Below are 24,070 nucleotides of genomic sequence, written 5' to 3'. Positions count from 1 at the left end.
TGCAGGCTATTTAGGGTAAGTTTTTTTGATGGTGAAATATTTAGAATGGTGTTCTGGTTTTGTAGTGAAAGGAGGTCGAATGGTTGGGTAAGGTGTATTATGGGTTGGTAAGGATAGTTAAGGTATGTTTCCCAAGAAATTTTGTGCTTTTTGAAAAAGTTTGGCTGCAAAAAGTACCATACTGAAAAATTGTGGTATTGTATTGCGGCAAGGATGTATATACCATATCACATAGAATGAAGTAGGAGCCCTTTGGATTTGGGTCTGGAAGAATGTAGATTACGTCTCAAGAGGAGTAGGATGATTGTAATGGGATACTCCTAACGAGGAAGTCGAATGAAATTAAAAACTGTTTAAAAATTGCCTTTTCACAAAGCATTAAGCCAGTAAGTATTCATTAATGGTGAATGAAATAGAGCTAATGGTGAAAATTAATTTATATGGAAGAGATATACCATATACTTTAATATACAAATCACCGCTAGTATTATTGGATGACGACCGTTCTTTTTGTATTGACAACTTTACTGCTATTTTTCACGATATGACTTTTTCTAAGTCTCTTGGTCTCTGTAATTATCCTACCGCCAATTCTACACTTAAAATGGTCTCTGACTTGGTTATATATTATACAAAAGGTTTAGTCCATATCTACAGTCACCTATGAATTGAACTCCAACGAAGAATTATGAAAAGAGTATGCAAACAATATGAAACATGATCCGAAAATTCGCTATCTAAGGACTAGCAAGTATTCGGGAACGCTGTCACTAACGGAATGGAAGAAGTAGGAAGAAGAAGAAGAAGAGCAGGGTACGCTTACTTCTTGATACCACTTCTGATGTAACGACCGACGACGATACAATGGTCTCTCTCATATGGCTCTAAGGTCAATTGTTCTAATGGCTTGATTCTCTCCTCTCTCAACTTTTGGACTTCTCTGGCGAAAACAGTCTCAGCATCAACGGTGGAGTCGATACAGTTGGCCTTAATGGAGATGACAACGGTACCTTGATCCTTCAAGAACAAGTGAGAGTTCAATGCAATAATACGGGCTTGATCTGGTTGGGCAACATCGGCGAAAACACAGTCGACCATACCAACCAACATTCTGTACTTTTGTGGGTGACGGGCATCGTCAATGATTGGGACAACATTAGGTCTCTTCTTGGCCATACCGATCAACTCTCTACCTGGTCTGTGAGAGAATTCAACAGCGTAGACAGTACCCTCTGGACCAACGACATCAGAGACGTGGGAAACAGAAGTACCAGAAGCGGCACCCAAGTACAAAACCTTCTTACCTGGAGCAATACCCAACTCATCAATACCACCCATGATACCAGCAGCCAACTTGGATCTGAAAGGGTTCCAAACACGGTATTCGATCTTGGTTGGTGGAGCACCTTCCTCCTTGGCTGGTTCTTCGACGGAGATTCTCTTCTCACCGTAGACAGACTCACCTGGAGCGGTGTTTCTGGTGACCAATAAATCTTCCTTACCTCTGGCAATGAAGACACCGGCGTGTCTGTGAGGTTCGATGACAACCTTGGCACCTCCTTTAGCGCCACCTCTAGCACCACCACGGCCTCCACGAGCACCGCCTCTAGCACCTCCACGGGCTCCACCACGACCACCGAATCCACCTCTGGCACCACCTCTAGCACCTCCACGGCCACCTCTGGCACCACCAAATCCTCCTCTGGATCCACCACCGAATCCACCTCTAGCACCACCACGGCCACCTCTTGCTGGACCGCCTCTTCCTCTTGGAGCTCCGAAAGCCATTATGTATTAATTAGGGTTCTTGCTATGTGAATCTGATCAACAATATCGAATTCTTATTCAATAATGTTAGCCTTAAACCTTGGTATATACCATTGCAATAGAGTATATAAATTAGGAAAATTTTTCAGGATTCTTTTTAAGAGAGATGTGGCGTCCGGGTAACGAGAAGAGATTACATAAGCTAATGTGCGATGCCTGTTATGCGATGATTAAGTGATTATATAATTATGCATAAATTGATTTTGCAGCTATATGGGTATTCAGTGGGGTATTAATGGGGGAAATTGGATTGAAATTAGGTTGAGAAGAAGAGGGTAGGATAATATAACTTGGAAGGGATTGGTGGACTAATTGTTTTGGGAAAAAAAGGTGGGTGAGTGGTGGATAACTTGGAGTATATGGTGTAGTATTAGTGTGAGAAGGACATTTTCCCGAGTCTCTCTTGGGACAGATAGAATTCTTAATTTTCGTTTTGATATTCAAATTTATTGGTTTGACTATTATATATCACTCCCTTTCAAGATCCAATTTACTCCCATTTTTGGTGTTATATCTTGGCATGAACTTAGCTTCTCCAGATTTACCACGATGACCATCATGCGGCTCATATAAATCACGTGCGCGTGTAGTATTTTGCACCCATGGAAAGATACGCTTATCTCTTATTTTAGATTTCGTTTCGACGATATAAAATATGGGGTAACAAACGAGCTTTTAAGGGTTGGTCTTAATGAGATATTCTTTTTTTAATACTGAGATAGGAATTTTTGAGATTTTGAAAGCCGTGTGCCTAATTGAGTGATAGTCTCGAAGGGGTTAAAGTGACTACTTGAAACTCCACGACGACAAGCTAGTCTATGATTGCGAGAAATTTTATCGCTTTCATTCGCTAATTTATAAATTTAATAATTGCTTTCAGCGATTTAAGAAAATGAAAGAGATCCAATTACAATGATTCTGGTTTAGGCATCCGTTTTTTTGAAAGAATCACGTCGCTACTCGAAAGCACCCAGTAGTGAATTTACAAATTTGGTCACATGGATACATGAAGACAAAGGCCTGCCAATGTTTTCTTCTAAGCTTAAAGGCCTTAATAGTCACAAAAGATTAAAGTTTCTAAATCAGCGAGACAGAACTGATAGCCGTGGCCGTGAGTACATAATCATGTAATCAAACTGTAACAACTGTAACAGAGTTATCTGAAGAACATTTGAAGGATCTGGGCAGAGTGATGATGGAATGGCACAGATTATGTAGCACCGCAAGCACTTCGACAGAGAATGAGGGGCCACACAGAAGATTTAGTATTTTCTCTCATTGAGTCAAAAGTTCATTGTTTTACTGGCATGTATAGTTCAATAGTCACTATGCAAGGCAAAGAGGCCTTGGGTATAGTAATTCACTATCTTCACCTATCTTCTTATTCACCCAGAAAGAAAATAAATAGACTCTAAGCCACAATCATACTCACAAGTATGCTAAATTAGATCTTCTAGATTTACTAATAAACCCTATAAGACAAATCAAAGGCACTAAAAGAAAAGCCATACACGGTAAAATCCCCAGACTAGACGGCGCTACCACACATAATTTAAGTCACGTGCTTCTAATCCCCCCCACCGTACGGCTTTTTTTCCCAATCGAGCCTTCAAAGGAAATCGACAAAACTGGCACTAAAACCGTTGGACAAGAAGAGGATGGATTTACAAACCAAACCAGTTGTTATTCATCTTTTTTGCAGAGTTTATAGTGTATTGTACTATTTATTGCTATATAGTTGTAGTTGTATAGGCTCGGAACGGTTTTGTTGCGAGATTTGACATTGTACTAGCGTTTTACTTGGTACTTAATCGAGTAGATATATAGTGAAAAAGACTAGGTTCGGAGTTTGACATATCGATTGCTTAATAAAAGCAGGTTTGAAATCGTGAAAAACGGGTGTTTATTCAATAGAAATAGAGCATTGGCCGTTAAAACTCAATCTCCTCGGGAATCAGAACGTTTAGAAAGAAATCGGATAATTGGAAAGTGTTTCTCGGATCCAGTTGGATAGTTCTTTCGTTGCCTTATTATTGAGCAAAGTTGCGCTTATTAAACCTTTCAAAGATATTGTTCATTTGAAGCAATTACATAAAAAGGACCACTAATATTCCAAATTTGACTAATTTCAAGTAATTATCGTATAGCCAAGTACATTCTAGTCACAATGGGCATTTCAGTTATTCAATTAGTGGTGGTTGGAACGCTTATAACCGGAGCTGCTAATTCGTTATTCACGAAGTACCAAGATAACCAATGTGTACGCCATTGTAACAGTCCAGACTTCTCCAAGCACAAGAACTTTGAACAGCCAGCAATTCAGACATTCCAAATGTTTGTTGGTGAATTTGCCATGATCCTCGTGTTCTTGTTCCTCAATAGATATAACAAAAGAAGAGGTGACTATACTCCACTTGATGGAAATGCCACCGAAGGCCATCAGGGAAGAATTTCCTTACTTCAGAATATTCGTTTGGCCATTCCAGCCTTGTGTGACTTGTGCTGCACAACATTGTTGAACATTGGTTTAATCTATGTTCCAGTTTCTATCTACCAGATGATGAGAGGTTCAGTTGTTTTATTCGTCGCCATTATGTCGGTTTTATTCTTGAAGAGACGTATTACTAGATTGGAATGGATTTCGTTGGTCTTTGTGACTTTGGGTGTATTCTTGGTAGGCCTTAGTGGTTCAACAAAGCCTGAACCTTCAGAACCTAGCGGTTCTGCCTTGGCAGTTGAAAGCTCTACAATGGTACTCTTCGGTATTTTGTTAATTGTCATTGGAGAAGTATTGCAAGCATTCCAATTCGTCATAGAAGAGCATATTCTCGAGAAGCATCCAATTGTGCCATTGCAAATCGTGTACACCGAGGGATTCTACGGATTCAGTATCTTATTTGTGGTAGTTGTCTTCCTCTACTTTGTTGTTGGAGCAGTCACTCCAAAGGCTCAATTCAAGGACTCTCCCTTCAATATTGTTGAGGCCGTTAGTCAAGTTACTGGCAATAGGGAGGTGTTGCTTTCCTCCGTTTGCATCATGATCTCAATTGCTGCCTTCAACTATTGTGGTATTACTATCACTCATCAGGTCTCGGCCACAGCCAGATCTACCATTGACACATGCAGAACATTATTAGTCTGGATCGTGGCTATTTTAATGGGTTGGGAGAGCTTCCATTTGCTCCAATGCATTGGTTTTGCAGTACTTGTATTTGGAACTTTGTGTTTCAACGGAGTTTTGGAGCCAGAAACTTGGTCTTTTGTTCCTGATTACCTTAAGGCTGATGTTCACCCTGGTGAGAGACTAATCAACGTCATTGACGAGGTGGACGAGCCTATCGAGAGAATGTAAAATATTCCATAAAAAATGGGAATCGGTATACGTTTTTGCAGCTCCTGCGTATAGCCACCTATGCCGAATGTCGTGTGGAACCTTTTAACTTATGGAAACATAGTTAACGTAGGTTAGTAGGATGGACTAGTGGGTTTTCGCTATATTTTGTGAAGGACGGTGACGTCGTGAGTTCCGTATGCCGTTAAAAGTATTTATATTTTAAAATGAAATGAAAAAAAGCTAATCAAATGAAGCCAATGAGTAATGTATCATCATTATTATTATACATACATTAATTGTATGGTACCAGATGATAAAGAGGGAGCACACCTCAACTACATGTCTATATTATATTATATAAATGTAAATGTATATGTATATGTATATGTATATGTATATGTATATGTATATGTATATGTATATATACATAATCTCCCCATTCACAAGAACAATCTCTACTACTCGATACCCATATCAGTCACAACCCTCCCCCCATTAATTCATGACAATCCCATACAACAGCTGCAAATACCATCCACCATACATAACGATATGCGACATTCCCCCCCCTCTCTCTCACTCGCAAAACGCGACATCTCCAACAGGGTCGTGCCTCGCACAACCGTCTCACCTGTGAACATTTACATTTGCCACTAATTAATGAAGAAATGGTGATGTTTATGGTAGAATAGAAGCATAGAATAATAGGAAAGAAGTAGTGAACATGGTATGTGAATGCATCGGAACGGTGTGGTATTCAACTGGGAAAGAATTGGGAGGTTTGGAGTTGAAATAGCATGAAATCAATGGGTGTTCATAGTCTGTTTTAGCCTTTTCTATTATTGGTGTTGAATGAATGATTATTATCATTTGAAGAGATATTGAAAGAATTACAATACTAACAATTTCTTCTAGTCATTAAGAATCGTACCAGAAAACAACAAGACGTCGTCAGTAAACACAACGACGTTCGGCCAGGCTGCCGAACACGCCCCAGGTTTACAAGACATTTTAAGAACACAAGAAGGCCCATTAAACATGGCATCAAAATTGAATAACCGCCATCCGTTAGAGGCAAGAATAGCTAATTGGGAACAAACCCAGCACGACACAAGACTCGAGACTTACAGAAGGGTGTTTGGAGCAGGAGAACCAATCAAGAGAACCATGGAATTGGAGATTGTAGATGCCACCGATTTCAAGCCCAGTGTGTTGGGCGGCCCCGACAGCATGCACAGAGATATTCTCATGAATAAGGACACCACGGTGGACTGGGAAGATGTGTATAAGGGAGGATTTGAAAGCGGAATCAATGTCAAGGACTTCCACACGGAGATGGAGAGAAAAGTTGGTATTTAGACGTGGCCCAACGATGGTTATGACATAATATACGGAAAGATAAGAAAAAGGAGGGACATTTTTGTAGAAGAAGAAGAAGTAAAAGGGAAAATAATGCTCCTATCAACGAGACTTACCACGTCACATATAGTTTAATCCTTTGGCTTAACTCAATTAAAGGAGCAACTATAGAGTATGACCTGTGGAGTATTTTCCCTTGATCTGTGGAGTAATGCAATAACCTCAAGTATGAAATTTTGAACGACTGGAATACCCAAATTCATAGAGAATTATGATAGGTACTATGTATATTTGTGAAGATATTACTTCTACCAACGAGTCTTACCTCTCTTTATGCCTGTAATATGGTTTTATCCAATTAAAGGCTCAAATAATCGTAGTCATTACTTGACGTTTACGTCGTCTTTCATTCGTGGTATGTGGTACGACGAGGCTTGTCAAGTTTAGCGACGATTCTCTTTGATCGCGTGCGGAATCGTCGCTAATCGTCAGTAATTCGTCGGTAAATGAGAGAGAAAAAAAAAAGTAAACCAGTGAGAGAGAGCTGACGAGTCAATAAATGACATGAAGTGGAGTAAAATAAGAGAAAATAAAAAAAAAGATTAAAAAAGAAGAAAGACCAAAGAAGATTATCTTTCATTATGAAATTAAGTGTATACTTCTGGATAAAGTAAAGTAATGTAGTTATAGTCGATAATGTTAGATATTAACAAAACTCTGACAAAAAGAGCCCATTCTTTCTTCTATTTGTAGGTGAACTTATGTTCCGTCGCTATATCGCACCACTCTGAGAGGGTAGTGTCCTCGCTATTCGTGTCCTTCCTCTCTCGGTATTTCCTCTTCCTTCCTCGCTAATTCCTCTTCCTTCCTCGCTATTTCCTCTCTCACGCTCGTTATTTCCTCACTCACTCTCGCTATCCATTGGACTCCCAATTCAACTATATACCCCCATCAATTCCCACACAGAATTCCAAAACTCTCCCAACTTTCACATAAACAACTTCAATTACCTCCAATATCCATAACCCACCTCTCAAACACTAATTTTTCACTCTCCATCACCTCAAAATCCAACCCTTCTCACCTCCCCCAGATCTCTCGCTAACTCAAATTTTGCATCCTGCGACTCTTCCAGTGAAAAATTTTTCTATAGCGAATTCCTTTTGGATTAAACGTTTGGATTCTTCTCCACATTACCCAGTAAAACCGTCGATAGTTGACCCAGGTAATAGCCAAAAGCACCCCGAACTCACCCGCAATGATCCCAAGGACTCGTAAAACCCAAGCTGTCGATTTGTCGGCCAATGCCGTAGGCAATGCCAACGGTTCTGGAGCCAGTATATCCAATGATTCGTATTCAGAATTCCCAACAACCGGCGGAAATTCTGTTTTGAATCAACAGAGCCTGAGCAGCTACGCTAATCCCACGATTCCCGCTAACAAGGGCGGAAAAAGGTACACCATGAGCGAGGTATTCGACGTATGGTATGCCAATAAGGACCAAATCGTCAATCCGTCAGTAGAGTTACCAGTACTTCTGAATGAAAACTATAAGTTGGCCAGACCAAGACAGATCTACCACTTAGATCTTCAGCCGAACACAACTTCCACCGGAAATCAGAACTCAACCAGCGATCTAGACGGCGGTTATAGTGCCAGTAATGAAGTAAATGCATTCAAGGCTTCTGAGAACAGCAATGTCTCCAGCGTGTCCAACAGCAATACCAATTCCAACACTAACAACTCCACCAGTAACATACCTAGTCTTGAGCAATCATTGGGCAATTTTTCGTTGCAAGAACCTGTTTCGGCGAGTTCTGGTGTCTCTGGAAACCAGTATTCAGTAGAAAGATCAGACATTTCGCAACCATCGGCCAATGTAGTACAAGGACCGCCTCCAGGAATGGCAGCACCTTCTTCGCAGCAGGTTCTGAATGCTTCTGCAGTGTCTCCGCATCCTATTCTTATTACTTCCGATAAGATCGAGTGGTTTTACATCGATCCTCTCGGTACAGAGCAAGGACCGTTCAATGGAGATTTGATGCAAGACTGGCTTACCGGTGGATACTTGCATCTCGACTTGAAGATCCGAAGAAAGGAAGAAACCAGCTACAGAACGCTCAAGGAGCTCTGTGATAGTGTTCAGAACTACATGCAGCCGTTCAAGATTCCTCTTCTAGACTTGAGTGTTCCTCAGCCTGTTCCTGTTCCTCCTTTTGGTAGTCAGTCTCTGTTGCAGCAGTTTTCGGGCCTAGCTCAACAGCAGCAGCAACAGCAACAGCCTCAGCAGCCTCAGCAGTCGTCGCAGTTCCACCCGTTGTTGTCCAATGGTCCTGGAAACCACTTGGGAAGATTGAACTCGTCGCTTAACCAGCAGTCCACGATCTTTGGATCGGACTTCATTGGAAACGATCCGTTTTCCTCGGGACCAGCCGGTGCTTTCCAGAGCCCCGGTGGACCCAACCAATTTGGAATCGATGCCATGAACCACCAAAATCTCCAGCAGAATCTTGGGTTCAACAGCGGCTTGCAGCTCAACACCATGCCTTCTTTGTTGCAGCAGCAGATCCAACAGCAGCAGCACCAACCTGTTCTTTCTAGAACAAACAGTGGCTGGGGAGGTTTAGATTCTTCTTCCAGCTTACACGGCGGTGCCACTCCCGTTTCTGTAGCTCCAGTCTTGCCCTCTCAGATCTCTCAGCCTGCTCCAATGTCGCCATGGTTGTCTGGTATTCCTTCTCTGTCTCGAATTAGTTCTCCATTTGTTCCCGTTAGTACTCTTAGTGGCAGTAGTAACGTCGGCTCTGCGGAGACTAAAGATACTCCAGTGGAAAGTGCTGTAACCCATGAAGATCATGTCTTGGACAACCATATCCACTCTTCGGTGGTCACTGGAATCTTAAACGATGGCGATGAAGATCATTTCAAGCCAGAAGTTGTAGCACCACCTGCTCAACCGGAGGTGAAGCCAGCTGAGAAAGTTATTCCTGAGCAGCAATTGGAACAGCCACAGCCTCAAGAAGTTGAAGTAGACCAGCAGGAACAACAGGAGGAGACAGAACCAGAAATTGAGCACACTACACCAGTCGTTGAAAACTTAAAGCCAGCTGTTCCTTCCCAGCAAGAATTGGCTCCTTGGGCTACCGCTAAGCAAGAGACTGAGCAGAAGCCAACTTTGACTTTGAAGGAGATCCAGCAATTAGAAGCTGAGAGATTAGAAAAGCAGAAAAAGCTCCAAGCTCAACAAAGACAAGAACAGGCTGCCAAGAACTGGTCTCAAGTCGAAGAGGCTACCCCTGAGAAGATTCCAGCACTTCCAAAGACCCTGAGCTGGGCTGCTGCTCCAGCACCAGTTGTTTCCAAGAAGACTTTGGCTGAAATCCAAAAGGAAGAAGCCGAAGCTGCTGCTGCGAGAGCAAGAGCTGCTAAGGCTGTTGCTGCTTCTACTGGTACTCCAGTTCAAAAATCATCGTTTGCCAGTGCTTTAGCCAACTCTGTACCAAAGGACGACAGTCCATGGCAAACGGTAGCTGTCAAGAAGCCAGTTCTCAAGAAGTCCACCACTGCTCCTACCATCACCAATGCTACCTCTTCTGCCAGAACCAACCCTCAATTATTGAGATCTGTTTCGGCAACAAGACCAGCTGTCGCTGGTGTCAATGCCAACGCCTTGAGAGAAGAGTTCTTGATCTGGGCCAGATCTAACATGACGAACTTGTACCCAACTGTTTCTAAGGATGACTTATTAGACATTTTCATCACTTTGCCAGTTGCCAGCTCCGACTCGTCTCTGTTGATCGCTGAAACCATCTACAGTTCCTCTGCTACTATGGACGGTAGAAGATTTGCCCAGGAATTCTTGAAGAGAAGGCAAAAGGTTGACCAGCAAATCGGCAGCAATGCTGACGATCTTTCTTGGTCCTCGGCCATCATCTCTTCCGCCGACAAGGTTTCCACTGTCGATGAAGATGGATGGAGCACCAGTATCAAGTCCAAAAAGAACAAAAACAAGAAGTTTTAAGGACGTTCCTATTGACCCTTTTGGGGAAAGTTATAGTTTAAAAAAAAATGTAGTTGGTAAATAGCATACAGAACAAAATAAAAAAAACTGGCCAGAGGGCAAAGCATCGATTCAAATTGTTTTTAAATGGAAAGTAGACTTGGTAGTTGTAGGAGTTATAGGTGTTAAAGGTGCAGTATCGAAGGAGATCTTTCAAGGAAGTCAGTACCACTTCTGTGGAAATCAAAAAAAAATTATGAATAGAGTTATCAACCAGTTTTTTTTTCGAGTTATTGACCAGAATAATAATATCTTTCCCTTGGTGATGACTATTCCACTACTTATATAGACTCTGACCTGGTAAATAATTCAAGTACTTCCCTTCATACTTCTTGATTGTAAATTCCATTCTATAATTCATGTGGTCTTTATAGCCCAATTACAACAATTGCATCCGAATATAAATAGCTGCAAAAAATATCCACTACCACCGCATACACTGTCATACTTTGTGACGATAAATTCCATTCTTTCTTCATATTTTCTTCCTAGCTCAATGCAATCGTCATAGCCCAATTACAGCATTTCCAACAATTGCAACGGATTACAGATAGCTGTAAAATATATCCGTATCCACGGCACATCCACCGCACACTGTCACACTCATTGATGATATACTCCATTCTAAAAATCAATTCTTCCTTCATCTCTTCTTCGTAACGCAATTATCACAATTGCACCGGAAAGCTGCAAAAAATAATAAACGGCCACATCAAAAAAAGTCCGTAGGAAATTGCCGCGAATGGATTTTGGGTTTTTCCGATCCATTCGTATGACAGCTCGTTTAAGTTTAAAGTTTGGGTTGGATGTTGTAGTCTCTCCTGATGGTATTGACGAGTGGTTTGACGTTCTGGTTAATATATAAGGAGAGGTAAGCTTGAGTTTCTGGAAAAAGAATTGGTCTTTTAGGGCTGCTCTGTCTTTTTTTTCTTCATCATATCTAATTCACACTGTACTGGTTGTGAGTGATCTGCTGGTAATTGTTGATTTACCAATTGATCCATAATTTGAACTTTGGTTTGGTAACGAATATGTATTGCTTCTTAAAAAGCGCCTTTCACATTACAGTTGTGATAGGTTTGTTGAGTGTCGCTCTTTCATGGCTCAACGGCAATGAACTTCCGGTTGAAAATGACGTCGTGATTGAAGGTATTGGCGAGGTGACTTGGAATCATACGCCACAGCAAATTGAAGACCTTACACAAGAGTTGATCTCGAAAACGGTAAAGTTTCATGATCAAATTGCTTCTTTGAAAGATAACGTAACTGTCGAAGATGTGTTGTTGGAGTATATCAACTTTGAGAACGAAAACCAGTTCTTGAAGAACCAATTGAGCTTCTACCAATACGTCTCCACTGATCAAGACGTTAGAGATGCTTCAACCAAAGCAGATGAAGTCTATGGAAACCGCATGGTAGAAGAAAGCTTGAGAGAGGACCTTTTTGAGGTATTCTCGTTATTGCTGAAGAAAATAGATGAACAGGGAATACCACTTGACAGCGAGTACAAGTTATATTTGGAAAGGTTGCTTAAAGGGTTTAAGAGACGTGGATTACATCTTTCTCTTGAAGATCGAGAAAAAGTCAAACAATACCTTCAGCAATTGAATGAACTCAGCATTCAGTTCTCGAAGAATCTTAATGAAGAGAAAGGGTTCCTATTATTCACTGCTGAAGAGTTGGCTGGTGTTCCTGAGCTGACCATTGATTCTCTTGATGTTGTGAATGAAAATGATACCCAATACTACAAAATGACGTTCAAATATCCAGATTATATTCCTGTTGCCGGTTTTGCAAAGAACCAGACTACACGGGAAAGAGCATATCTTGGCTATGGGAATAGAAATGTTAACAACAATGAGATACTCGAGCAATTGCTTCAGGTTAGATTCAAATTAGCAAAGCTTGTCGGCTATGACTCCTTCTCTGACTACGTCTTGGATGAAAGATTAGCAAAGAATGCTACTACTGTTTCCCTTTTCTTGGATGATCTTAGAACCAACTTGATTCCTTTGGGACAGAAAGAGCTCCTGAGATTGGTGGACTTGAATAATGGAACAGAAGTCTTTAAATGGGACTATTCTTATCTTGAGAATATTCTTTTGGAGAGTCAATACGAAGTTAATGAAAATGAAATTGCTCAGTACTTTCCTATGGATTCTACCGTTGCCAAGATGCTTAACATCTATGAGACGTTGTTTGATCTCGAATTTAAGCAAGAGACTGAAAACGTACAAGCTTGGCACGAGGATGTCAAGCAGTTTTCTGTTTACAAGAAAGATCCAGTTGATGGTAAGAAGGCTTATCAAGGAACAATATACTTTGACATGCATCCAAGAGAAGGAAAGTACGGGCATGCTGCTAACTTTGGCATGGCACCAGGCTACTTGAAGAGGGATAACTCTCGTGCTCATCCTATTACCGTCTTGGTTTGCAACTTCAGCAAGAAGACGGAGAAGAATCCATCTTTGCTTAAGCACTACGAGGTGAAGACTTTCTTCCATGAATTGGGACACGGTATCCATGATCTTTTGGGACATACAAAGACTGCCAGTTTCCATGGTACCAATGTCCCTAGAGACTTTGTTGAAGCACCATCTCAATCGTTTGAGTTCTGGACATGGGAGAAATCTGTCTTAAGAAACCTTACTTCTCATTTTGAGACAAACGAACCTTTAAGTGATGATTTAATTGATAAATTAATTTCGACAAAGCATGTCAATGGAGCTCTTCTTGCCTTGAGACAGTTACATTTCGGAATATTCGATCTCTCCGTCCACAACATTACAGATGTTAATGAGTTAGAACAATTGAACATCAGCAACTTATGGAACAACTTAAGCAAAGACATCACACTCTTGAGTACTGGAAACCATACAATAGACTCGTATGGATCATTCGGCCATATAGGAGGAGGGTATGAATCCGCTTATTACAGTTACTTCTACAGCGAGGTATTTGCTGATGATATCTACTATACCCTTTTCAAAGAAGACCCATTGAATGTAGCTAATGGCAGAAGATATAGAGATGAAGTCCTTTCCAAGGGAGATTCTGAGGATATTTTGACGAACCTCGCTTCGTTGTTAGGCAGAGAGCCCAACTCGAATGCGTTCTTACAAGAGCATGGCTTGGAAGGAAAGTAAATAGTCTAAGTAATAAATATGAAATATATGACTGGAACTACAATTTGAGTACTAAAAGAATGTATATTTGCAACTGGCAAACCCTTAACCTGAATACCGTATATAAACTTCAACATCAGATGCTGATAGACATGAATATGAGAAAGAATGGAAATGAAATGAAGCCCGATGGTTATTTATGCTATGAGGACATTATAATGCTAGCGATGCAATTTTTTCTGTGGACTCGTCGTCTTTGGCATCTCCATCGTAGTCGATATTGTTCAAGACATCTGAAATGATTTCAACGTTTTCTTGAGGTATCATAATGATACCAGACCTGGCCATGGAGAAATAATTCATCTCGAATAGAGAGTCGTTGTAGTGTTTGACACCGTTAACGAGTTTACTAGCGACTCCTGCAACAATTCCAGTGGAATCAAGAGGCAACTTCGAGAAGTCAATTGAAATTGGGATGATGATATCTTGGGTAGAACCTATAATGTTCTTGGAATCGAAACCCATGCGGCCTCTTCTTCTTGACGATTTTGGAAGTATCAACGAAACTTCATTGATGGAAGTTCTTGTTATGGCGAAATATTCTGATATGGTGTTAGAGATGCCTGATAGGATTTTGGCACACTTGAGAATCGTGTTGTTCACCTCCCCTGCTCTTGCGCCAGTTAGCAACAATTTAACCTTGCCATTAATGACTGGCTTAATGTTGCGTTCGCTAAATAACTTGAAAGTCTTTTCTTCTAAAAACTTGGATCCAAGCTCCTCTTCGACTCCTTCTTCTTCGAATTCTGTGCTTTCATTATTGGTCATAATATAGCTATTGGAGATATCAGAGAACTCAAAGTTCTTTTTAGTCAAGATGCTGACGACCTTCTCCTTCAAAGAATACGGGATCAAGACAATATCATTGAAATGACTAGAAAGGAAGAATAACGAGATGTTGTTTTCAGATAATGGTTTGGTCAACTCAAGGATTCTCAAGCTGTTATCGAAACTTCCATCACTATCCACTTGTAAAGATAAGAAGCTCTCGTCAATCAACTTGACATCTTCATATTGCAACTTCTTGCATACTTCTATTGGTTCCACGAAGAGCGTTTGCATTAACTCGCTAGCACAGATAATCGTACATTCCACCGGAGTTAAGGCAATGTGAAAGAAGTAGTTGTCGTTATTTGGATCATTATCTGGGTCAGAATCATAAGCATTACTATAGTTATTCTCAAGACTATCGGAGGAACCATGAGAATGGATCTTACTTGAGTTATCCACTGACCGACGGTTCGTGCCTGATGTCGACGGTCCTATGTCCTCTGAATGGTTTCGAGAATGTGAGTCAATGGAACTTCTGACATTCAGGCCAAATGACGAGATCTCATCATCGTTTAAGTTCGGTATTGGTTTCCGGGACAGTCCCGCTTCGTTCTTATTGTAGTCTGAAGTCTTTCTCTCCGAGGAGTCTTCATCATCGTCACTGTCTGAAGAGAAATCGTTGTTATTTGTACTTGAGCCTTTGGATGACTCACCATATAGAAGTTGAAGTACAGATGCTGTGAAGATCCAGTATTTATCCCGAGGAACAGATAGAATGGAGAGTTTTGTTGGGTTCAAGTGAACCTGAGTGTTCATGGTAGGTATGTTTTTTTCTTTTGGGGAAGATAAAGTCAAATTTGGGTTGGTTTTTTTGGACTCTCAATAGTATAGTTTCTTAAACTTGACAAACGAGAAGCACAGTTTCACGGATTTGATGTAGTACATTTAAGGGAGTTTAGGGGTTTAAATGTTGTGGAGTATTTTGGGGTGTGAAGGTCCTTCTGTGGTAGGTATCACGGGAAATATATGACGATATCAAAGAGTGAGTTGTAAGCAAATGTTATTTGAAACCAGTCTTTTTTTAAAAAAAAATAGTATACTTATCAGTAAAAGAAAGAAGATAAATAAACTGAAAATTAAATTATTTAAATTATTCTTTACCGCCAGAAGAAGTACAATAAAAAAAATTATATTTATAAGATCACAGTGAGTAATGAATAGTGAATAGTGAACAGTATGAATATGAGTATGAGTATGAGTATGAATGTGAATATCCAAAAATCAAAATCTTGATCTATTCTGTTTCTTAATATATATTGCGACCCAGAGAAAAATCTCACCTTTATATATAAGAGAAAGCCTTTCTTAGCCCTTAGCCCTTCTTAGTCCTTAGCCTTGTCATAGTAGTTATTTGCTATTCTGTATATGACAAAACGATGATTCATATTTATTAGGAGTGAAAATTGTGGAGTCTTTTTTTTTTTTTGTTAGCGAGAAGTGAGTGAGGGAATGTGAGAGCGTGAGAAAGTAAGCGAAAGTGAGACTGTGAGACTGTGAGAGAAAAAAAGAGTCATTGTTCTGTTGCGGGGAGAGATCCCGTTGAGAAATTGAGGCGACTTTGGAGTGCGACGTGAGGGTGAGGGCTGGACGAGACGGGAACTATCGGAGGAAGGAGTGTATGGTGGTGTGTGGTGAGTAGAGTGGTAGTATGGAGTGGTGGTATGGGGTAGGGGATTAAGTAGTAAGTAGTAAAGGAAGTAAAAGTAGCTAGTAGTAGTAGTAGTAGTAGTTGTAGTAGTAGTAGTAGTTGTAGTTGTAAGATTAGTACCAGTAATAGCAGTAACCGTATTTTTCTTGTAGATAGTACGGGATAGGGGTTTACGAATAGAATAGGGTAAGAAATTCGAATTGTTCTTATGGGTGTGAATGGCATGGTGGTGGATATTCTGTGTTCATAGATAACGGTTGGAAACCGTAAAGTGGCCTTTTCAATGGAGATTAGAACTGCACTAGAAAATACTGACTTCGTTGTTTAGACTTATTTTCCTATTACCTGGGATCAATCCCCTCGGCATTAAAACTTGGGCTACTACGCTTTTGTAAGTGCTAAGATAAGAAATCCTACATATTCCCGTTTTGCGCCCACATTCCAGGCAATAGTAGAAAGATAAAGATTCATCGAATCATATATACTGCTGTTGTCTAGACAAATTTGTAGAATTCTGGTGGAACATTAGTACATTGAAATGAGATAAACAAACAAAATGGTTCTCTCCATGGGGCCATTCTTCGACCTCATATCATCATTAATGCTTTAGGCTGCTATTGCGTATATAATATATCTATATAAAGTAAAATACCATAAAATACCCACATGCATGGCGATAACGTTTCGCAACTTAAATGGGTGAAATTTGGCGTGGATGTATTGAGACCAAACATTGGGTGATATTTGTCTTGATCGCTTGTGAAGATAGGAAGTTTTTAGATTTAGGTTGAGACGTTGAAGTTGGAACAATGGCCATAAGATGCGATGATTGTTGGGTAAAAGCTTACCGAATACGAGGAATCACATCGTATTAAACAATTCACTTATGTTCAGCATAAAGTTTCCTGGGCATACAAATAGTACCTTGAGAACGTAAACTAGTAATACATTGCTAGATATTAGGGATAAATTAAAGCGTTTGCTATATACTCTCCCTACACAGTGGCCAAGTTTTGACGCTCATAGAATGTCTCGTACAATTCTATAGCCTCCTTCTGTGATTCGATTGAACTTTCAATGAAGATTTCAACACTGTTTCTGAAGTCCTCGATCTTTTCAAACTCAAAGTTTTCTATCTCTGACTTGATCGTGTCACTAATGGTATTGAAGTTCTTTTCATATACCGCCGTTTTTTGCTTCAATTTGTCAACTTCAAATGTGAGCAGGTTGATCTTATCCACTTGGGCTTTGTACTTTTTGCTCAATTTATCGAGCAGCAACAGCTTCTTGAGCAACTCCTGGTTGAAAGTATAATATTGCTGATAAATCTTGGATCTCGTTTCAAAGATAAATTTAATGGAGCCAAGAATTCGTAAGTATTCTTCGATTGTGAAACCTAATGTCAATTGATCCTGCAAATTGATTCTATCCAAATTATCCTTTATTTTAAGTTGAATTTCACTGAAGGCACTTAATAGTTCAGTCGTAACCTTCAGGATCTCCAAGCTAGCCAACTCATCAATAGTTAGTGAAAGCTCATCTAGTATTCCTATCATTTCCAATCTCTGAGTACCAACTAATTCAATTGCTTTGTAGAACTGCTTTAAGTTGTACTCCAACTCATCTATGTACTGTTTCTTATGCGAAAAGTACTCATCTGGCTCGTCAATTTTTGTAGACATGGAAAACAAGGAGCTCATGAAACCACTTCCACCACCTGCAATTAATGGTGCGGAAATCGTACTGGAACTGTTCAACGAACCAGTAGAACTACTTGTATCATCATTCAATCCATTATTGTCCAAGAAGTCATTATTCTGTTGTGAAGCTCCAGAGCCGCTCAATCTTTCACGTTCGCGTGATTCATTAATAAAATCCTCACTTATTAAAAACATTATAAAGTCTGGGTCATTGCTCAAAACAGGAATATTACTGATTTTGTTTAACATCTTTTCTAATGACAAACGTCTGTTCTCTATGAAATTCTCGTTGAAACGTCCAATATACGTCTGCTTTGTAGGAGGGGGAGGAATAATTTTTCCTGGATGATTGTTCTGGAGTTGGTGGTAAATCCATCTGAAATCCTTGTATCTTCTAGATACTGTAACATATTCAGTTGTGTTAGGGAGACTAGTTGTGCTGGGGTTTTTATTCTTGGTCCTGATAGCATACACAATATGTGCTGTAGTAATATCACCGACCTTCATTGGGTCTCCGACAGTTATCTCCAATTGATTGAGAGATTCGTCATGTGGATCCTCTCTAGGGCCACCAGCAGTCTTTTTAATGGAAGTATTCAGTTCACCAGATTCCAATTCGGGGCGTGCCTGTTGCTGTGGTATTTTTGGTGCAGCCTTTGATAACTCCCGGAGTTTATCTTCTTCAGACTTCTTTTGTATTTCATACAATGGGGCATCAGCTTGTCTGGCAAGAATTTCGGCTTTATTGCTAGAAATAATCGATGATTTATCTCCCGATTTGGCGTCATCGGATTCTGAACCAAGGGGTCCCAAAGGATTCTTTTCTACCACCACCGGATCTGATTTCTTGTTTTCTAAATGCTTTACATTGACCTTAGAGGCGAATTTTCTGGGTCTAGGAGCCTTGAAAAGCTGTCCATTCTTAAGTTTCACTTTTCCTTTTGGAGAAGCCAACAACTCAGCATCTATATTCTTGTTTACCTTAAGCGGGCTGTCCTTGTCGTTGAAAAGCGACTCTGAAGGCGTCACTTGCTTTGGTGATACCGTTCCAGAGCCCGCAAGCAAGCCCTCTTCTGATCCTTGTGTCAATTCAGAAAGAAGTTGATTTGTGTGCTCCTTTCTCTCATCTTTCTTGAGTTCCGAGATCTGCTCTATCTCTGCATTTCCCCAGCGATCTTCTGGCAATGCAAAAGCATTATGAGTTGGGTCGTCGAATCCACCTCTCGAGATGTTAAAATCATGGGAATCGTGGTGGTCGCTATAATAAGTGCTTGAAAATGGATCATTATGGGAGCTTTGTGGTTCGTATAAATGCTGTGATTGGTGGAATTCCATCTGAGGCTCGCTTTGCGCTTGATCTTCTTCCTTTTCCTTTTCTTCGTGGTCTTCCACGCTGAGATTGTTGAAATGACTGTGAACTGAAGGAGACACCACAGAGCCACTCAAAGGGCCGTACTGGGGCTCGGAGCTTGGCGAAAGGACGTCATCCCATACAGATGCGGTGAGATCTTCGTTATCCATCTCGTTATATGTATGACTTTCACCGATGAATCGACAATAATGCCACTTCAATTGATCAATCGACAAGAAGAAGAGACATGAGATCACTAAATTAAAAATTACCCGCTGTGACTTTGGTGGTACGGATTTTTAATGTTTTGAGAGTGTGGGTGGTGTGCATATAGTGCAAGGGTCTGGTGGGGAGGAATAAATTTGCAGTCGTTCTGGTGGTGGTGGTGGTGGTGGTGATATATCATAAGATACTTAGTGGGTTTTGGTAAGTATGGGAGTAGAAGAAGAGGGTGGGGGAGGTAGGTGGTAGAGGAGGGTAGAGGAGGGTAGGGTTAAAGGAATAAGAAAAAAAACAAAGAGGTTATAGTTATGGATTAAGGGTATATATTTGTAATGTTAGTAGTGATGTTACCAAAAGATGAAGATTGTAGGTGGTTTGGGGATTCGATTTTTTTGGGTTCGGTAGATTGGAGTTTCGGTAGTATGGTGACAGTCAGTCACTGGACCCCAAAATTAAAGAAAAGAGTTGAAAAGCTAAAAAGGAGAGTCATTTATTAGAAACGACTATATCCTGATATTGCAGCAAGTGTAATAAGTAGGAAGAACCATGACGAAATCTTAAAGGTAACACTTTCACTTGCACCAAGTACTCAATTTCTGGTACAAGAAGTTGCAAAAATGCATTGAAATGAAAAGAGTCAGGTATTCTAACATACACTACTATTCCATTCCTGTTCTTGCTTCTATATCTTCATCATAAATATAAACTCTTAAGTTAAAAAAAAAAGAATGGGGCATACTGGGAATTGAACCCAGGGCCTCTCGCATATTTGTATTCGGATCGAAACGATCTTCACCCAAAGCGAGAATCATACCACTAGACCACACGCCCGATTTCTGTAAATGTTTTGAATCCGGAAAAAACATCAGAAATGCTGCAAAAGTTTTAGAATCCTGAAAATTCCAAAAATTCCTGGGAGGCCATTTTTAAGGCTATAATTACACCAGGAGATTCTAGGTAGTCTTTGACATCATATACGAGCTACTGGAACTGTCTGGACAAAACCTGGGCGAGTGAATTTGAAATTTTTAATTTCATCAAATTTGGCAAAATTCTTGAACAAATTTAAAATATGTGACTCTGATATGGAAAGAGTGAAGCAAATTGTCGTAACTTAATACATAGCAAATAATCGTTACCTTGCACTGTGCTAACGAGAATTATAGCAACCTCCTACAAAATTTTAAAGCAATCAACATGTTGTATTATCTGCTTGGAATACTTAGCATACCAGCAACGAATTGTTGGGTTCAATGTATTTATTGCGAAAAGTAAAGAGGGGGATCTAGAGCTCTGTGTTTGCGACAAGAGAATTTGAAAGCAGCTAAAATGTAAATAGTCAGATCTAATAGAGACGACAAAAGCTTGTTACCCTTGGTACTTGGTACTCTACTGGTACTATCCAGCAAAAAGATCCTAAAAGGTCATCTTTATCACGAGTGGCTTTCTTATCAATCTCGCGGGAAGTGAACCAGCCCTACATAGATCTCCTAGATCCTCTACAGATGACACTGCCAACGGTTCCAGTTAACTAAATTAAATGTGCCATAAAGAGAACGTTGCATTACAACGAGACTAAAAATAACCGTAGCATCACGTATAGTGAAGCGCGATAGCAAAACAATACTAGGGCCCATGGCGACTTTAATATACTGTATTCCACCGAAAACTTAACTTTCCCACACACTAGTCTCTTCCCTTGAGATGAGAGCCTCCAGCCCGTTCAGAGTGTAAATTTCCTGCCGGATAAATGAGCAAAGGTCAATCCTTGGGTCCTTCACACCCAAATCTGGGGTATGGCATCGGGAAAATACAACTTTGCGATGCAAAGCCATGGCAATTCAACCACTGATAAAAAGAACCGTGCAACATGCATTCACGCCGCTTTACCTCCAATGTCATGATGCAGCGGGAAGATCACTCCAGATTCCCCCTATACTATACCCTGTGTCTCACATAGTCTGCGGTGACATTGCACTAACAGTATGGGCCAAAAATTTTCCTGCCGATGTCGCTGATCATGCAGACCAATTTTCGGTGGAACACCACAGGATTTCTCCGCCAGTGTCGCTACGAAATGTATGGAAAAGGGATAACAGCACTTCAATTAAACATGTCAAATTTTTTTCGAGAAGCTAGTTTTGCATAATACGGGTGTTATTGTTGCCTGCTTGGTGGAATTTTTCCATCACAAGTTGTACTGTTTCAGAGTCCATATGTGAGAGGCGGGTAGCGAGTTTATGTTGTGGTGGTAGCCTTAAGGAGTTCAAGGCAAGTCCAAAGAGGGGAGTAAATCGGGGTGTTTTGGTGGTCATCTAGATGACCAACGTCTCTTATCGCTCCCCATTAACGTCTATCTAATCAACCCCAACCCCACCCAAATAGAACCCTCCAACCATACAAGTCGTCCCACAGGCTGGCAGATTAAAGAATATACCAACCATTTAAACTGCAAACTTCTTTAGATTAAAGTTACAACGAAACAAAAACCCGCAGGTAACCTGCAAATTCTTGTAGATGACGTTCCCCACGCGAACAAAAGAAACGGTATTTTTCCGAGATTTTGATTGTGGGGGATCTTTTAGACGTGCTACAGAAACTATAATTTTGCAGTTGTATTTGCAATATAAATAGTGATATGAATCTCCCGAATTACGAAGTTAAAATGAAAGCTGTTAGTATAGTTCATCACAACTTATCCCATCTACCACAACAACCAAAACACCTTATTTCACAATGACTGTTGAATCTGCTACTGCCCCAAAGTCGATGTGCAACACTGATATCGGCTCTTTGCCAGCTCCTTTCCCAGAATTGGCCGACTCCATCCTTGACATGTTCAGATTGAACAACAAGGCCGCTGCTATTACTGGTGGTGCCAGAGGTATTGGATACGCCATTTCCGAAGCTTACTTGCAAGCTGGTTTATCCAAGTTGGCCATCATCGACTACGCTCCAAATGACGTAGCTGTGAACAACTTGATCGAAAGATTCCCTAAATCCCAAATTATCTACCTCAATTGTGACGTCAGAAAGGCCGACCAAGTCAAGGAAGTTATCGAGAAGATCCACAAAGAGTTTGAAGTCATTGACATTTTTGTCGCCAACGCTGGTATTGCTTGGACTTCCGGTCCAATGATCGACCAAGAGACTGACGATGACTGGCACAACGTCATGAACGTTGACTTAAACGGTGTCTACTATTGTGCCAAGAACATCGGTAAGATTTTCCGTGCTCAAGGAAAGGGTTCCCTTGTCATGACTGCCTCCATGTCCGCTCACATCGTCAATGTTCCACAATTACAAGCTGCTTACAACGTTGCTAAGGCCGGTGTTTTGCACTTGGGTAAGTCCTTAGCCGTTGAATGGGCTGCTTTCGCCAGAGTTAACACTGTTTCCCCAGGTTACATTGCTACCGAATTATCTGACTTCGTTCCAGAAGAGATGAAGAACTCCTGGTACTCTTTGACTCCAAAGGGTAGACAAGGTCTGCCACGTGAATTATGTGGTGCCTACTTATACTTGGCTTCGGATGCTGCTACCTACACCACTGGTACCGACGTTAGGGTAGATGGTGGTTACTGCTCTGTCTAAACGGCGATAACTTCGAGTATATTAAACTTTTGCATTCAGAAACGACTGATTTTATTTGACATAACATTTGATTTTGAAATTTGATATTCATAAATTTAGGGGTTCTAATTATGTCCTGCTCTCCCTCTGTATAATAGATTAATAAAAAGGATAAACGGTAATTGCTCTGTAGAATTTTGCATAGTATGGGAAGAATACTGATTCATGATATTTTCACCTAACCTAATACACTGCTTTCACAAGTTTGTATCTTAGTAGGTGGAGGACTCTAGTCAGTAGTCAAAGTTTGAAAATTACCCCTCGAACAAATCGAAGGATCTCATATACATCAACCCTTAGACTTCTGGCCCCTCCCTCCCACCAGCTTGTGATGCCTCTCATACATCCGTTGAACATAGACATCGAATTAGACAACAACTAATATTTTCCGACACACACAAGTGTAACTAACACTATAATATTCAGCCTCGACATCACTTCTTCAAAATACGCAAATCATTAAATTTTTGCACCCATCGGTACCAAACCGATTTACGTTTGCGAACATACATTTGTTTCTCGAAGAAACTGACGACTAAGCTATATAACTTCCTCATTAGACATCTCCCAGAACATCCCGATTGTCCATTTTCTTTTCAGCCAAGACTTCTACTAACCTTCCTGCTTGACACCCTCTCTAGTCGAATCTCCTAACTGTCGCCATGACGAATACCGTCAACAACCATATACGACGAACAAAAATTCCTACCAAACGATCAAACACCTCTGTACAATCCACCATCCGCCGGAAAATCTCTCGTTCCCGACCTCGTCCGGACAAGAAAACACAAAACATACATGCTCCAATATATTAAAACATCCAAACATGTATACTTTCAACAATGTCACGTGATACAAAATCTGACCTATGAAATGCGACCATTACTAATGCGACGCGAATGTATGCAGTCCCAACCCCG

At 40.6% G+C, this 24,070-nt stretch overlaps 8 protein-coding genes and 1 non-coding gene across 9 annotated transcripts; 5 read left to right on the top strand and 4 right to left on the bottom strand. All coding sequences in view use genetic code 12, as the record gives it.

Annotated features, from left to right (window-relative positions):
• Positions 1–526: 526 nt before the first annotated feature.
• NOP1 (rRNA methyltransferase) lies at positions 527–1,871 on the bottom strand. The gene has a single exon (XM_064917649.1). It carries the CDS (start codon positions 1,786–1,788, stop codon positions 820–822), a length of 969 nt encoding a protein of 322 aa, XP_064773380.1. The 5' UTR covers positions 1,789–1,871; the 3' UTR covers positions 527–819.
• Positions 1,872–3,506: 1,635 nt separating this feature from the next.
• Positions 3,507–5,587, top strand: RJT20DRAFT_130073 (uncharacterized protein). Its single transcript, XM_064917648.1, has one exon. The coding sequence runs from the start codon at positions 3,995–3,997 to the stop codon at positions 5,177–5,179; it is 1,185 nt and encodes a 394-aa protein (XP_064773379.1). The 5' UTR covers positions 3,507–3,994; the 3' UTR covers positions 5,180–5,587.
• Positions 5,588–5,823: 236 nt separating this feature from the next.
• Positions 5,824–6,761, top strand: RJT20DRAFT_55984 (uncharacterized protein). The gene is made up of 2 exons (XM_064920698.1): positions 5,824–5,888; positions 6,077–6,761. The coding sequence occupies exons 1-2, from the start codon at positions 5,886–5,888 to the stop codon at positions 6,518–6,520; spliced, it is 447 nt and encodes a 148-aa protein (XP_064773378.1). The 5' UTR covers positions 5,824–5,885; the 3' UTR covers positions 6,521–6,761.
• An 893-nt stretch (positions 6,762–7,654) lies between these two features.
• On the top strand, positions 7,655–10,717 carry RJT20DRAFT_130069 (uncharacterized protein). Its single transcript, XM_064917647.1, has one exon. The coding sequence runs from the start codon at positions 7,779–7,781 to the stop codon at positions 10,539–10,541; it is 2,763 nt and encodes a 920-aa protein (XP_064773377.1). The 5' UTR covers positions 7,655–7,778; the 3' UTR covers positions 10,542–10,717.
• Positions 10,718–11,388: 671 nt separating this feature from the next.
• Positions 11,389–13,769, top strand: RJT20DRAFT_130068 (M3 family metallopeptidase). Its single transcript, XM_064917646.1, has one exon. The coding sequence runs from the start codon at positions 11,612–11,614 to the stop codon at positions 13,724–13,726; it is 2,115 nt and encodes a 704-aa protein (XP_064773376.1). The 5' UTR covers positions 11,389–11,611; the 3' UTR covers positions 13,727–13,769.
• A 16-nt stretch (positions 13,770–13,785) lies between these two features.
• Positions 13,786–15,648, bottom strand: RJT20DRAFT_55966 (uncharacterized protein). The gene has a single exon (XM_064920697.1). It carries the CDS (start codon positions 15,350–15,352, stop codon positions 13,919–13,921), a length of 1,434 nt encoding a protein of 477 aa, XP_064773375.1. The 5' UTR covers positions 15,353–15,648; the 3' UTR covers positions 13,786–13,918.
• A 1,591-nt stretch (positions 15,649–17,239) lies between these two features.
• RJT20DRAFT_121311 (sorting nexin 1) lies at positions 17,240–19,740 on the bottom strand (the record flags this gene model as incomplete). Its single annotated transcript, XM_064915923.1, has 3 exons — positions 19,165–19,740; positions 18,609–19,095; positions 17,240–18,506 (listed from the first exon to the last, which is right to left on the bottom strand). The coding sequence occupies exons 1-3, from the start codon at positions 19,463–19,465 to the stop codon at positions 17,240–17,242; spliced, it is 2,055 nt and encodes a 684-aa protein (XP_064773374.1). The 5' UTR covers positions 19,466–19,740.
• A 507-nt stretch (positions 19,741–20,247) lies between these two features.
• RJT20DRAFT_t109 lies at positions 20,248–20,348 on the bottom strand. The gene has a single exon. It is a non-coding gene; the product is annotated as a tRNA-Pro (tRNA).
• Positions 20,349–22,142: 1,794 nt separating this feature from the next.
• Positions 22,143–23,536, top strand: RJT20DRAFT_55924 (peroxisomal 2,4 dienoyl-CoA reductase and sorbitol utilization protein). The gene has a single exon (XM_064920695.1). It carries the CDS (start codon positions 22,254–22,256, stop codon positions 23,109–23,111), a length of 858 nt encoding a protein of 285 aa, XP_064773373.1. The 5' UTR covers positions 22,143–22,253; the 3' UTR covers positions 23,112–23,536.
• The last annotated feature ends 534 nt before the right edge of the window (positions 23,537–24,070 follow it).

Source organism: Scheffersomyces xylosifermentans (assembly GCF_036884685.1).
Source record: "Scheffersomyces xylosifermentans strain CBS 12540 chromosome Unknown RJT20scaffold_6, whole genome shotgun sequence".
Taxonomy (NCBI): domain Eukaryota; kingdom Fungi; phylum Ascomycota; class Pichiomycetes; order Serinales; family Debaryomycetaceae; genus Scheffersomyces; species Scheffersomyces xylosifermentans.
Note: the sequence above shows the minus strand (reverse complement) of the source record. Positions and strands in the feature narration are given on the sequence as shown.